General features: G+C 44.4%; 1 protein-coding gene across 1 annotated transcript; it reads right to left on the bottom strand.

Annotated features, from left to right (window-relative positions):
• Window positions 1-449: 449 nt before the first annotated feature.
• On the bottom strand, window positions 450-5,359 carry LOC143273525 (POU domain, class 6, transcription factor 2). Its single transcript, XM_076573604.1, has 3 exons — window positions 5,323-5,359; window positions 5,052-5,220; window positions 450-1,729 (listed from the first exon to the last, which is right to left on the bottom strand). The coding sequence occupies exons 1-3, from the start codon at window positions 5,357-5,359 to the stop codon at window positions 1,225-1,227; spliced, it is 711 nt and encodes a 236-aa protein (XP_076429719.1). The 3' UTR covers window positions 450-1,224.
• Window positions 5,360-15,170: the final 9,811 nt, after the last annotated feature.

A 15,170-nucleotide genomic window follows, 5' to 3' on the forward strand; every position in this document is an offset into this window, starting at 1 on the left:
TGTAAGTAATGAACCATATGTGCAGCTTATGTTTATATTACAGAATTAGTTTTGATCAGCTCTCCACACGTGTGGCTAGTAGACTGAGAAAAATCCCAATCTCTGGTTTAGACCGTGAGCACAATTATAGCCTCTGCTGGTGTTGACAGTCACCCAGCAAAGCCCTAATTATTCTGGAGTCCTTCCTGCATCTCTGCAGGATCAGAGTGGAAAATGCACTGTTTCTTCCCACTTCTGCTACCTTCCAGAAGATTCCGGGAGCCACATGAGAGGGAGGTGGAGAAACCGGCAAGAAAGGGAGGTGTGAGCTCCGTTTTCTTTCTCAAACCTACAACTCCTAGTGAGAAGAAAGCCACGAATGCTTTGGCACACAATCCAGGTTGCTCCCCCTCCTACACACACACCTAAAACAAAACAAAACAACAATAGGAAATAACACAATTCAGGGGTGGAAAAAAAAAAAAAAACTACTTCTGCTAAGAAGCAAATTGACAGAGAGTGAGCCATACAGAATGATTCCAACGATGGCACCCACCCTGGTGGCAGAGACAAGTGAGAAAGGTGGGAGAAAGCAGGCGTCCTACTTTTCTGTTGGTACAAATGTAAAAACTGATAACAACTTTCCACGCAGAGGCGAGTAGACGAGCAACAGCATTTGCAGTGTTTCCGACTTTGGTTAATAGGTTTTGCAGTGATCAGCACTTAGGCCCTGAAGGGATGCAGACACTCCTCCAGGTGGCAGGCTTGCATTCGCTTTGAACAGATACAAGTTTGTGGTGGTGGTTTTTTTGTTTTGTTTTTTTGGCTTAGTTTTTTTCTTTTTCCTTAAAAGGTGTTCACATTTTCATCATATACAGAAAAAAGTAAGTGGATATTTGGTTTGCTTTAAAAAACTGGCTTTAGGGAGACAAGTTGGGGAGGGAACAATCCATACTCCTTCCGTGGGGTGTATTTCTTGTTTAAAAATGTAAAATTTCCTTTTCTTTTTCCTTTTGGAAAACCAACGGACATGTATAAACCATTCTGCCCATTTGGTAGTTTTGTTTTTTTTTTTTTCCTTTCTTTTTTTTCTTTTTTAGTCTTTTACATACAAGGGAGATGATGATTGAGGGTGTCTTTAAAGCCTTTCTTCTTCCTTCCTTCCTTCCTTCCTTTCTTTTTTGTGGAGATTCAGGGTAGTGTTTAGATTCTGTGGCGCTTCCTTCTGACCACGGGTGGGTGTGTCTAGCAGTTTTCCTCCGGAGAGTCCGCTAAGGGCTCCAGGGGGACCGCCGAAGTGGGCTCGTGTTGTTTTAAGCGCTTAATTGTGTTCTTCAGAGCTTGTCTCTTGTTGCAGAACCAAACTCTAACTACTTCCCGGTCATAGTTAAGCTTCTCAGCAATCTCGGTCATTTCCTGCCCTGAGGGGTGTGTGTTCTTCTCAAAGTGGGCATTGAGGATCTCAAGGGCCTGGGGTGTGAAGGAGGTGCGCCGCTTGCGCTTTTTGGATGGCTCACTCCCAATAAACTCCGTGAGGTTCTGCATACCTGCTCGATGGCGGGCCTCAGCCTCAGCCATCCACCGCTCAAGCACCGGCTTGATCTTCTGGGCACTTTTAGGGGTGATGTCCAGCTTTTCAAACCTGGCAGGATACAAAAGGCCAGGGTTCAGTTTGGCTGTCAGACTGCTAGCTATAGTGTTCTCTTGGGCTTCCTGTGGTAGGAAAAAGTGGCTTCTCAGGATGGTGTGTCTGGGGGGAGAATTGAGAAAGAACAGTCTTACACTGAGTCCTCTGCCAGGGTGGGCCTCCTGCCTGCCTGCCTGATTGCCTGGCAGGGTGAATTCACTCCAGATTAGCAGCCAGCTGCAAGGTAGCCAGCCCTGTCCCCGCCAGCACCCCCCCTCCAGTCGAGCTCCATGCCAGCCATGCAGAACCCCAAGCACACGGACAGGGGAGGGGAAAAAGCACCCGCATACGCTATGGAAACACAAGCAACTCGCAAAGCCTTTTCTCTCGAAACTCTGAGACCTAAGCTGCCTTTTCAGCTGTTTCCAGCTTCATTTCCCCAACTCTGAGAATTCTTAAGGCAGAAATTAACCAAGAAAGTGACATTCAAGATAACAGTTGTATCATATCCTTTCACTTAAAATGATCATGTTTTACATTTGGTTTTCCTCTCTATTGTGTTGGTTTTGAAAAACATTACAGCTATTATCATAGTCTGGTATGGCTACTGGGCCAAGCTCCTCTTCATGCTTCTTTTTTTCTCCCCTTGTGTCTTATTTTAACTTCTTTCTCTCTGGTAACAATTTTCCCCATATGTAACTTAACTACATGCCTCCCTGTCCAGGTAAAATACAGACCAATTGTTACTTTCCAGTTCTGGCCTAAACAGCTGGATACATTGTAATTACTATGGAATGCCCCACCCCTGGGTGGGCTTAGGCCACCTCATGCCTTCCAATCACCATCCAGTGTAATGGTGCACTTTTGTACCAGGGCATCATGCTGTGTTTAATGTGGGATATCTGCAAACTGTACTTGAATGATATCATTTTCTGTAAATGAGGTCTTCTATGTATCAATTGCCATCAGCAATTCTTTGCTACATTTACTTTAAAAAAATATGAAGCATCCTGGACAAAATTATATAGAGTGTTTTAAAAAGTCCTTCTGGTACTAAATTCATACTGTCAGTGAAATACAAAAGGGGACCAGTTCCTTTTGTTCATTTACTTCTTTATTCTAAGTCCAAATTCATGTCCCTCCTATTGACACTGGTGGGCACAGACCTTCTCTTTTTAAAGGTGTTCCATGTTGTTGAGAAGCAATCATCTGGTGTGTCTGACGATGCTTGCAAAAGGAGAGACCAGGATGGCCTTCCTCTGTGCCAGGATCTGAGTGGGTGGAGTGTGTCCTTAGATCCCTTTGTTGAGATGAGCAGTACAAACTCTATGAAGGGTTTAACTCCTTGGCACTCCTTTCCACGCAAAGTTCGAGAAGGCCTTTGTTTATTCCAGTACTTACTAAGGAAGGAAGAAGCTCACCTGCCCTCAGAGCAAGGTGAACCAATCACTTAGTATTATTAATGAGTTTGTCATCTGTGGCAGGCTCCCCAAAGCCACCATTGGGACAAACTTGCCACCTTCTGCATTTTGCCACCCTTCATCATAAAAACCTGGGCCTTGAACTCTTGATAGCGTCACAACTGGCCTCACAGGGCTGTGGCACCAAGGGACAGAGCTTGTGAAAGGGATGTCTGGTATATCGGTTTCATCTTCCTTTTGTGCCTCTGATAAGAAGGCTTGCACAGCACCTCGGAGTCACTGCAGTCAATTAGCACAGAGTGACATCTCAGTGTGCAGACACTGATACACAGTTTTCTAACTCTTTGAGTTCACTGAGAACATTCCAATGTAAAGTCTTGAGACTTAGCACTTAAAATTTGGATAAACACCTTCTAAAAAGCATCACAAAAAGCATCACTGGAACACTGGAAACTGGATAAAGCCCCGAAGTCTGGGGGTCTGCTCTGTTAAACGATAATAACATTTCCAGAAGTCTGCATGCTACAGTATTTTTGGCTTCCCTCTGGGGAAGACTTAACAAATCAGCATATCTGATTGGGGATGCCCAGAAATCCGTGTGTGTGTGTGTGTGTGTGTGTGTGTGTGTGTGTGTATGAGTTGAAACATTAGAGAGTACTTCAGTCAATAAAAGAAAATCACATTTTTAGAGCTAAAATAAGCCAAAGAGGAATTTAGCAACAATGGCAAATTGGCATCAAAGTAAAAACCTGTGGCTGCCTTGATCACAAGGCACGGGGACCAAACAAAATTAATGTCTCCCGACAGAGAGAGACAGTATTCCCGTCATTGATGCTGCTTGTTAGCGTCGATGCTTCTGTACATGTTGTTGGGAATAACATATACAAGCCTTGATATAAATTTCCCAGCAGTGGTATCCTTGTATAGACTGAATAAAGGTTATTTTCTACAGGGAGGTATCTTATAAGAAAAAACAGTAGGGGAGACCATACAAGTGAAAGGATCCTATGGTGCTTTTTGTATTTAACAACAATCAATGGGTTTTATGGAAAATCATTGAGCAAAATGTGAGCTGCAAGCTACCACCCCATACTGATGTTATTTATAACCTTAGTCTTAAACTGCAGGAAAAGTACACTTCTGTCCTTTGGGGAATACATTAAAAGTATAAAGAGCAGATAAAAAGACAGCATTTCATGGATCACCAAGAACAAAATCCACTTAAATGAGTTTAGAGTTGGTTTCTTGGCCGTTCCTGATGGAGGAGGCCTCCTAAGGCATTGCCCAAGAGGAAACAGCTCCTACCGAGTGCCTTCGCTACCTCATGCATAAACATGGGATTAGTGCAACACACATGCATGCGTGGGGGCTGCTCCTGGAGACTTAACCCGGATCAACTCAGACACAACCAAGGCTGGATTCAGTCATTTCTTTAATGTGGTGGGAGGGTGTGGGTACAGTTAGGCCAGATTCACTACCGTTTGTAAGACATTTAAAACAGGTCTTTTCATTATTTCTTTTCCTTTTTTTTTCTTTCTTCTACCTTCCTTCTTTTCTGCTTATAAAGCTGTGTCTGGGCAGGCAAATTAAGATAAACGTCTCCCAGAAAATCGAGAAATTGGTTAAAATGTGTGTTTCATGGGAAACCTTGGAGCCATCTCTGGGTAGTTAACAGTAGGATAGACTAGCAACTCTGCTTTTCCTCAGGATGCCCACTGTGTGGACAGGAGTTGGCATTCTCATCTGGGAGGGGCACAGAGGAGAAGGGAGATCCCTGCCCAGGGCAGCACATTTCAAACTGTCAGCCTTGGAAGATCTTGGAGTTGATAGGAGTTAGGAGGCCAGAACCCCTCAACTCTGCGTTGACACCCCATTTCCATCAACGTCACCAGTCCCAACACACAACTACCCCAGTCTTAACACCATGCTCTGTTCCTCCAGTTTGCCCACCCAAAGAAGAAGAGCTGAGCTGTAAGAACAAGCAAGGCCCGGGCTGGCCAGTGACAGCATGCAGAGCCCGTTACCTGCAGATGGCTGACTGGCTGTATGCGGGGCCCTCTGTGGCACTGAGGGCTTGTCCCACCTGAGTCTGCGTCAGGCCAAGGGACAGGCGCCGGATTTTAAAAGCTTTGGCAAATTCTCGAATCTCCTCCAGATTAACCCCGTCCACCTCACCCGCTGCGGTTTGAGGATCTGTGGAGATGTTTTTAAAATAGGATCAACATGTCAACACACAGCCCGTCAGTATGCTTATCACTGAGCAGCCATAGAGTGATGGAGAAACCATCAGGGTACCTTCTTCGGCTCTCATCCTTCCTCCTTCACAAGCCATCCTTCAAGGACCTTCTGTCCCAGATAAAGCCATTCCCATTTACCCTGCCACTTCCCAGAGCAAGAGCACACGTCTTTCGGGCTTAACAACAGCAGCCAGCCAGGGGAGGCTCTCGCTGGAGGGATTCAGCCCCACCTTGTCTGTAAGCTCATTCATACGCTATGCAAAAAACATAAACACAAGGAGGTTTCTGTTTGAATCGTCTTAGTTGGAATTCTCCATGCTATCAATGGCCCATGAAGGAAACGGCACTTTGCGTTTTTCTTTTCACCTGATTGCCACGTAGCCAGGCTAATAGATGGTAATCTCGCCTCATTTCTTATGTTCGCATTACCCCTCAGAAGAGCATGGTTATGAAGCTGCGAGAGTAATATTGTCTTTTTTCCCCCCATAGCGGTTTACCCTCACAGCTGCCTTTGTCTCCTGAAAGGGCACATAATAAAAACTGCCTACCACAGGAAGGCTCCTTTGGTGCCGGATAACGCGGTCAATTTAGGACTTATCAAGGGAAATGACACAACAGCTGGAGAATGAAACTTTCTCCCCCCTGGCTACTGATCCCTGGATAAATGAAAGCGTTCACCAAGCCGGAGCCAGCATGGGCCGGGCCTGGTGGGAGATTTCAGTGCAGCTCAGGGCTGCCTGTAGCGAAGCTGGTCCTGAGGCAAGGCATCTCTATTGTTCTTCACCTCACTCTTCTGACTTCAGCTGAAAGTTGCTCTTCCTCTCTCTGCACAGCAACCCATCAATTTCTGTGAATTTCTGCTCTTGTCCCAGGACTGTGGTAGACTATGATACTCTTCTGGCCTCTCAGCATTATGTGCTCTCTGGCTGTTACTAAAGGATGTTTGCCTCCTACGGGACAATTTTTAAAATGCTTTTAAATAAGGAAGATGGTATCTGTGTGTCTGTTAGGGAAGGGCCTAGAGTGCTGTGTGTGTGTGTGTGTGTGTGTGTGTGTGTGTGTGTAGCTTCTCTCAGGACGGGGTGGGGTGGGGTGAGTCATCCCCCCAGGCTGTGGAACATGCACTGTTAATCGAAGGAATAATACAGGTATACATTACACATTTATCTTCACATTAAAAATAAACCACTGGCCAGGTATGTGTGGTGCTGAAGCAAGAGGAGCCTTGAACCCCAGCCCAAGGCCAAACAGGGCAACTCAGAAAGATTATTTGGGAAATCCTTAGAATTTTCACAGCACTAATACTTAATTATGGAGAGATTAAAGTATGGCTTGGCCACTGCAGTCAGTTTGTAAGTGGTTTTAAGTGACTCCTCGTTTCTGAGTGGAGTGGGGAGGCGGGGTACTTATAGTTTATTTGGGCTTAGGTCCAATCCTAATACATGAAAAACCTACAGGAAAATGACGGGAAATAGTCAAGAACTGGTGGTGGGAGCATCACTGAGGTCACTGAGGTCACAAAACACTCTTAAGGGCAGGTCCCACGCTCAGCAGTAGATGGCCGACATGAAACAAAGTCAGTCGAATTTTGGAAGGTTTTTTTTTTTTTTTTTAACCTTACAGGTCTTTTGTATATATGTTATGATTTATGATTTTTGTGTTCCCATGGGATTTCTCTGTGTGTGAATGTGTGTGTTTCTGTGTCTCTATGCATTTTTTTTGGTGTGTGATTTCTGTTTGACTCCTTTGCATCTGTTTGCTTTGTCCTATTCTGGTTTGTTCATTTTCATTTGGTCATTGTTTTGTGGCTGCCTGTTTGTTTTCTAATAAGGGAGAGAAAGAAACGGTGTGGATTTGGGTGGGAGGGGAGGGGGGGGGAATCTAGGAGCGGTTGGGGGAGGGGAAACCACAATCAGAATATACTATCTGGAAAAAATTATTTTCAATTAAAAAAAAGGAAAAGAAAATACAACAAAACAAAACAAAAAGCTGGTAGCGTGATTCAAACCCAGGTATGCTGAGGAGGGAAGAGGGGCAGGAGGGGTCATCTTCTCAGAGGATTAAGGGCTTTGGAAGGGACACACAGGCTGGAGAAGGAACTCCTCCAAGTGGAGAACATCTCAGGGTAGCAGCCTGCATGTGTGGCAGGGCTTGGTGGGGTGTTTATAAAGTTGGTTTGGATATGATGAATTAAGATCCATCTTACCCTGTCTCCCTGCCCCCCTCCACCATTTCCTTCTAGAAATCTGACATTCAGTTAATGAAAGACTTTGGAGTGTGTTGTGGTGGAGACTGTCCTCTGAATTTTAAATCCCACCGGCACAGTTGTGTGGAGAGGTTCTTGGGGTTCACAAAGGATTCTGGAGACCACATCTGCGCACATGGCTGCCTCTAGCTCTTGCTTTATTTCCTCATTAAAACAATCCCAGAATCAGGAGCTGCAAATGAGTAGTGCAGAAGGCTTACACATATTTTGAATTACCTGCCAACAACATAAAAAGGGATTTTAAAGGAAAAGCAAGACTGTGATGTTCTTTCCGGTACAGAGGACCTACGTTTTCGGTACTTGTGTCCAGTCACCTGGAACTGATTCTCACTGCCGCCTCTCAGCCCTCTTCTCCAGCTGCCCTCACATTTGTTGCCTGGCCAAGATGAACTGCGAGCCTGACTTTAGACTGGGCATTCTTGCTGCTTGGTTCTGGGGCTTAAGCAGGAAATACTAGGTGACACAGTGGTTGTCATTACCAAAGGCCACAGTACATGAACAGGACAGATTTACAGCATATCTATGTTAAAATACAAACAACAGAAGAACTTCATGGTGGGAAGAAGAATTATTAGGATTAAGAAAACGTTTAAAAAGTCTACTTGCAAGACGCAAAAAAAAAAATCAGTAGCTGAGGAATACTGAATTAGCAGAGATGGGCATTGGCTGGTAAAGAATGGTACAGTGAAAGGAAAGATTGGTCCAGTCTCTTCCAGAGATGGGGAAGTGTTGGGCAGCCTTGCAAGTAACACAAGACACTCAAAACTCAAAATTTAAAAAATAAAAAAGAAGCCAGAGACTTTCTTTGTACAGACACGGCTTTTAGAACGGTGCTTTTCTTAATTTGACAGGCTTGAGTCACGGGGGGCCGGGGGAGGTCACAGTGGCACATTTTCCAGGTGGTACAGGTGTTCTGATGCAGGGGGATCTGCCTGCTCCTGCATGCGTCTGTCTCCACCTTTTTCTTCCAGCTTTCCTGAGCTAGGGTGTGGCATCCTCTTTGTGCGCCTGTTTTCCTGAACCCATTCATGCTCTCATCCAGCAGGTTTCATGGAACAGAAAACCTGCTTGCTCAAAAGACTATGAGGTAGACAGGCCTGGTGAGCAGGGGCTCCGGAGAGGGTCTCCCACCTTTCCCTTTCCCCACTCTTCTGCACTGCATAGGAGAGCAGCAAAGCTGTGTGAGTCTGGGGTGGGAAGGCCGGTGCGGTCTGTGATTGGGGAGAAAGTTTTCTTTTCCTTTTTTTTTTTTTTTTTTTTTTTGGTTTTTCGAGACAGGGTTTCTCTGTGTAGCTTTGCGCCTCTCCTGGAACTCACTTGGTAGCCCAGGCTGGCCTCGAACTCACAAAGATCCGCCTGGCTCTGCCTCCCGAGTGCTGGGATTAAAGGCGTGCGCCACCACCGCCCGGCGGGGGAGAAAGTTTTCTGTGGGAAATAACCCTTTGGTTTTTGCTAGTCCCATCTCTAGATTAACCAAAACCAGTGGAGTTAACCAGTGCAGGAAGGACTGGTCTTTATGGAAGGCCTTCAACAGTCTACGTAGCTACCTATGCTGCCAGCACACAGCAGTGCAGTGTGGGAGAGTTTAGGATGTGGGCAGCAATTTTTGGTAAATGTGCCCTCTCATCTTTTTTCTCGTCTATCACCTCTCCTTGCTAATTCCTGAGGCTTGGAACTAAACCTGCTCAACCTGTTCACATGATCATGAAGTTTTGTTTTGTTTTGTTTTTTAACTGTATCACTGACAATAATCAGAGTTGAAAAGAACACTTTGGATGCTGAGATCCTGTGTGCTGAGGAGTGCTGATGTTGATGCTCAGATGTCCACTGCAGAGTTCAGAGAAGTGAGTCCCAGGCATACATCCAATGTCTTTCATGAGGCTCTAATGAGCATGGTTCAAGTTTTATATAAGAAGGTGGTAAGGAGAAGTGTGTGTGTGTGTGTGTGTGTGTGTGTGTGTGTGTGTGTGCGCGCGCGCGCTCTTGCAAATCACAGCAATGTTTTCTGCTACCCAAGTACTGGATTTATTGGTGTGACCCACTACACCTAGGGATAAGAAGAAATTTTTTTTTTTTTAAATTTACACAGGGTGATGGTCTCGACCAAGGCCTGGAAGGAGAACTCAGCATCTTTGTGCAATTTCCTGATTGACAAAAAGATATGAGTCACTTGGCTTTCTTTATATTAGTGTTCTTACTCATAAAGTTTGGCTATCAAAATGCACTGCATGGTTTGCCTCCACAGAAGTCTCCCCATCCAAAGAAGGAGCCATCTTTGGACATCTGTTAACTTTATCTTGACTATATATCCCGTAGGACGGGTCTACAGGCATGGGGAGGATACTTGCGGTGTTTTTTAGGTGTTTGTAACTACTCCAATGACTATGCTACTGTTTTTGTGCCTCAAAGTTTCTCTCACACTGTCTGGTTGTTGTGCTGTTGCAACAGTTCTCCTTTGTTAAGGGGTATGTATTTTTCTACCTGAGAAAAAGATGCACATGGTGGATGGAGGCTTCCGTGGGGTACCACTTTATCCCTCAGCCTACCTCAGAGTGTAACCTTCCACAGTGGGAAAGATAACCCGCCTTCCATTCTCTTGCTTCTGGGGGAAGTTAGTTTTGAAGATGATCTCAAGTCAGCTTAATTGGGACCACGAGAGGAATATTTAGGGCTTTCTCAAAGTAGATCCAGCAACCTACCCAGAAACCTAGGGTAGAGTTTCTCTGAATAGAGGAAGAAGTAGTGGTCCTTTTGTAGAAGTTGTCCAACCTGTGTAAATAGCAGGTGGGCATGGGGTACTGCCTGTAATTCTAGAACTGAATGAATGAATGCAAAGATTGGCAGAGATGGGCTTCCCAGAGCAAGCCAGCCACTAAGACTGGCCATGGCTTTGATTGAGAGATGCCACCTTCCTGAGTAAGGTGGAAGATTTATCAAGGAAGATCCTGAACATCATCCTGGGGTCTTCACACTAACACACACACACACACACACACACACACACACACACACACACACACTCTCACATGCATGTGTACACACACATGCACCCATATACAAGTGAACACATGTATACAAACCACATACACATGAAAAAATGAAAAGAAGAACAAGCCTAGCTAATTAAAATTGTCTGTCTGTGAGAGCTGTGGAAACTGAGCAAGGTTAAGGGAAGGGTGTCAGGGCTACAAAGTGCTCACAAGAATGCTTATTTGGTTACTCTGAGCTCAGATGTGGAGTTCATCACACATGAAGTTCGTTTGATCACTACAAGGGATTAGCTTGGTTCTCCTTTACCTGGAGTGAGCAAGATATTTTAATACTATTTTTTAATCTATGGAAGGTTGGACAACACCTTCTTTTACAGTGATGTGGAAGAATCAGTAACTGTAATTCTGATCAAAGTTTGTGTGATACTGTCATATAAGAATTATATTCTTGGTCTTTGTGCCTTGTGCTAGACCATAGCTCTCAAAACTCTTACAGTGTCCTAAGTCATTATAGGAATGCTATGATCCTCATTGCTTCCCAACACAGATCTTCTAAACTCCTTGGAATTTCTTGGATGATAGAAACATATTTTTGTCCTCATTAGGTGACTATTAGTTGGCTCCTGGATAGCTTCAAGAAGAGGTTGGTCATTAGAAAAACAATATGATAAAATCCAGGGGGAGAGGGCCTGGAGACTGAGTTAATAATCAACTATGTCTATATGATCAAAACTTCCACAAAGATCCCCGAACTATAGGGTTGAAAGAGCCTCTGGGCTGGTGAGCGCACACACACACACACACACACACACACACACACACACACACACACACACATGACCTGGCCTGACTCCACAGGGTCAGAAGTTCCTGCACTCAGGTCTTTTCAGACTTGCACCTGTGCACCTCTTGCTGTGTGCAAAGGTGCTGATAAGACTGTATCCTTTATCATGTGCTTGATAACACACCAGTAAACATGTTTCCCTGAAACAAGCCATTATAGCAAATTACTGAACTCAAAGGGATATGGTCTATAAATATTTATCATACATTTTTTTTGTGGTTGGGTTTTGACACAGAAGAGAAATAACTAACTAACATGCCCCCAACCTATAATGGTTGTCAGTTCGCATTGGGTTTGTGCAGTCTGATGTTCACTGGTGCCATTAGATCCTCTTATGCAAAGAGGATCTACAGTTGGTATGGACTCCTTCCTGCTCAGGCTCTGCATATGGATGCCACGTCTTGCACTCCAAATGCACATGATAGAGCAGTTTCCCTCTCCCAACTCTTTATTTTGATGATTACTCATCATATACTTAGAGGTTGAATAACCTGTTGGCCACTAGGTAATTAAAATTCCATCTGGCCTGTTAAGTAGTCTCCTCTACAGATTTCTGAAGGTTAATCCTTCCTTGTTCAGCCGTGCCAAGTGGCCAGAGACATCCCATGCCCACCCATCTGTCCCTCAAGCAGCCTTCTCCCTGTCCACCTACCATGTTGAGTATAACACATGTGTAAGACTCTGCATTAGTGGAGTGGTTTGTACTTTTACATCTCATGTATTTTCCCCCCTGTATTTTCCTATGATTCCTTTGTTTTCAGGACCAAGCTTACCCTACACTCTAATAGATATATGGGCTCCTTCCTGGTCAGGCTCTGCATATGAATGCCATGTCTTCTGCTTCAAATGCATGTGATAAAGGAGTCTCTCTCTCTCTCTCTCTCTCTCTCTCTCTCTCTCTCTCTCTCTCTCTCTCTCTCTCTCTGTATCTATCTATCTGTCTATCTATCTATCTATCTATCTATCTATCTATCTATCTATCTATCATCTATCTAAAATTGCCATTTAAAATGGGTATTTTGTAAACACACAGGAAATTGAATTCAAGTAGATTTTGAATCTTTTCCTACAATAACCATATGAGGTATTTCTTTGTAGAAAATATGAAGATACAACAAGATTAATTTTGTCTATGATATTATTTATCTGGGACAAAGGTTTTTAGCCAAATAGAGTTGTGAGTTTAGACAGAAGACTAAAGAGAAAACTCTATATGTGCCCCTCCCCCGCATTGGTTCGTGTTGAGCCACATTCAAAACTGAGTGTCCAGAGTCCAAGAGTGCACTGAAGGACCTGGACACTGTAGCACTTCCCATAGTGCTTCATTTTCTTCCCCACCCACAGTGTCTTTTTAGTCTAAATTACCTATGTTGTTGAACAAGTGTGTTTTATTTTCCTTTGGGGAGTGTCACTTTGTCTTACCAGATTTGCCCATTCTTTGTGAAGATCTTCATGCCTTCACTTTAATAGGCCCATTTCTTTATCTCCACTGACACAGGCATCCTTAATTTATGGCACAGGTGCCTATGCAGTAACTTGGTCTTTTAAACCCATGACTATTGGAATCTTGATACCTGCTGAATTGCAATCTCTATCATCTATCTATCTATCTATCTATCTATCTATCTATCTATCTATCTATCTGTCTATCTAGTCTTATTTTATATGAGCATTTAGTAAAAGTTATACAGAGGTAAGTAAATGATATTTAATTGTCCCATGCACCTTCATATACTTTTGTTTGCATGTGACAAACATGCTGGCTTCCCTAGGGACATATGCTGACTCCACAACACCATATAGACTATCATAACCATTTTCCTATGGAGGCAGCCTTCAGGCTTGTTTTATTTTGTGAATGGTTGTTTGGAGATTTCCATCTGATTCCAGCCCACGCAGCGGCCTCCATGTGTCACTGAAGGTGGCTTATTGTTCACTCACACACCCACCCACAGGCATGCTCTCCTTTATTTCCTCTGACACCTACAGACAGAATGGCAGGGGACTTCAAACACACAGGAAAGCAGCTTGACCCTCCAGCTGAGCGCCTGTTGTTGGTTATTTCAGCTCAGAGCTGTTTGCTCATGCCCTGCAAGCTGATGAGTCTCTAGCTTTGGAAGTGGCAGGTCTGTCTGACTCAGCACACCAGAATCCCCTGAAAATGGAGCCTGCTCCCAGCTTGCACTGATACAGGGATGTGCTGTGGGAGCCAGCTGCCCTAAGGAGTCATATGGCCTTGGACACAGACATCATTCCAATGAGAGAGACAGAGAGACAGAGAGAGAGGAGAGAGAGGAGAGAGAGAGAGAGGAGAGAGGGGAGAGAGAGAGAGAGAGGAGAGAGAGAGAGAGAGAGAGAGAGAGAGAGAGAGAGAGAGAGAGAGAGAGAGAAGATTGCAATAGGCAGCAAGACAGTTACCATGATTAGATGGAGCCAGAAAGGATACTTACTGCTGACTAACTGGCCCACGCTCAAAGCTGAAGAAGAGGAGGATGAGGAGGAGGAAGAAGAAGCCTGTCGCACGGGACTTTGAGATGTGGATGCTTGGCCATGAGCCAGGTGCAGAAGGTTGCCTTGGGTGCCTGCTTGACCCACTGATGTCTGGGAAGATTGGTGAAGCTACATAAGGGATGTAAAAAAAAATACAAAAATGAATGCAACATTATGGGAAATGCTAGGGAACAGACATTTCATCTAGGGTGAAATATTCTGTTTTCACGGATACAGTGTATACTTCTTGGGAAGAGCACTATACCCAGGCAGGATTTATTTTTTGTATATATAATATATTGTTGCTTGCTTGACAGGCATTTTATTAGAAACTCTAAATATATTATTAATTCCCTATTTGGCTTGCCAGAACATCCAATTTTTGACATTTCTCAGTTGTAGTGTGTGGCTGGACTCTTTTCTGTCTGTTTTACACAGTTACCACACACCTGGGAGGCTTCTCAGGAATGTGTCTGATGAAATGACACAATCCAAATGCAAAGCTCAAACTTAAAATTGTGCCTATGCCCATCATTCACAGAACTGATAGTTTAGGAGAAGTTCTAGTTTAGGTTGGCAGCTCTGCTCTCCCAGATCCAGGTTTTTGGGTGTCTTACACAGAACTGGTAACATGCTTTCTGATGTCCTCTAGAAATCTAAGAATTGGAACAGTCAGGACAATATCCCATAATATCTGCAGTTCTCAGTTGCTACTTTTCTTGGGGTGGGGAGCTGAGACAGGGTTTCTCTATGTAGCCGTGGGTATCCTGGAACTTATTCTGGCCTTGAACTCAGGGCTCAGGGATCTTCCAGCCTCTGCCTCCCAAGCATTGTGATTAAAGGTGTGTACCACTGTGCCAGACTTGGCCCTTTTCTTTTAATTTTTTTTTTTGTTTCTGTGTGAGTGTCTGTGCACATGTGCATGCAGGTGCCCATGGAGGTATCAGATCCCTTGGAGCTGAAGTTATAGGAATATCTGAGCCAACTGGTACAGGTGCAGAGATGCAAACTCCAGCCTTCCTCATAGAGCAACAAGTGCCCTTAACCACTGAACCATCTCTCTAGCCTCTCAGGGACTTTCTTACTCCGTGTCAGCCACCGGGTTAAGGGTGTTCACACACTGCTTAACTGAATTCTCACACTATTGTTGCCTCTGTACAAACAAGGGACGCCAGCACACCGAGAAGCTGAGACGATTTAGGTCCATCCTCCTGGTGTAGAGGAGCTGGTCTCTGGCCATGTGAAGTCTGGTCCTGGGGCTTGAGCAGGCGGATACACTGACACAAGGAAGAACTAATTTATTTTAAAAAAATGTT

This window comes from Peromyscus maniculatus, chromosome 5 (genome assembly GCF_049852395.1).
Source record: "Peromyscus maniculatus bairdii isolate BWxNUB_F1_BW_parent chromosome 5, HU_Pman_BW_mat_3.1, whole genome shotgun sequence".
NCBI classification, from domain to species: Eukaryota; Metazoa; Chordata; class Mammalia; order Rodentia; family Cricetidae; genus Peromyscus; species Peromyscus maniculatus.

Coding starts and splice junctions, on each gene's coding strand:
- LOC143273525 (XM_076573604.1), bottom strand. CDS start 5,359: ATGGCTTGTGAAGGAGGAAGGATGAGAGCCGAAGAAG. Junction 5,221..5,322: donor AAGGATGAGAGCCGAAGAAG/GTACCCTGATGG, acceptor ACATCTCCACAG/ATCCTCAAACCGCAGCGGGT. Junction 1,730..5,051: donor AGCCAGTCAGCCATCTGCAG/GTAACGGGCTCT, acceptor TTCTCCCCCCAG/ACACACCATCCTGAGAAGCC.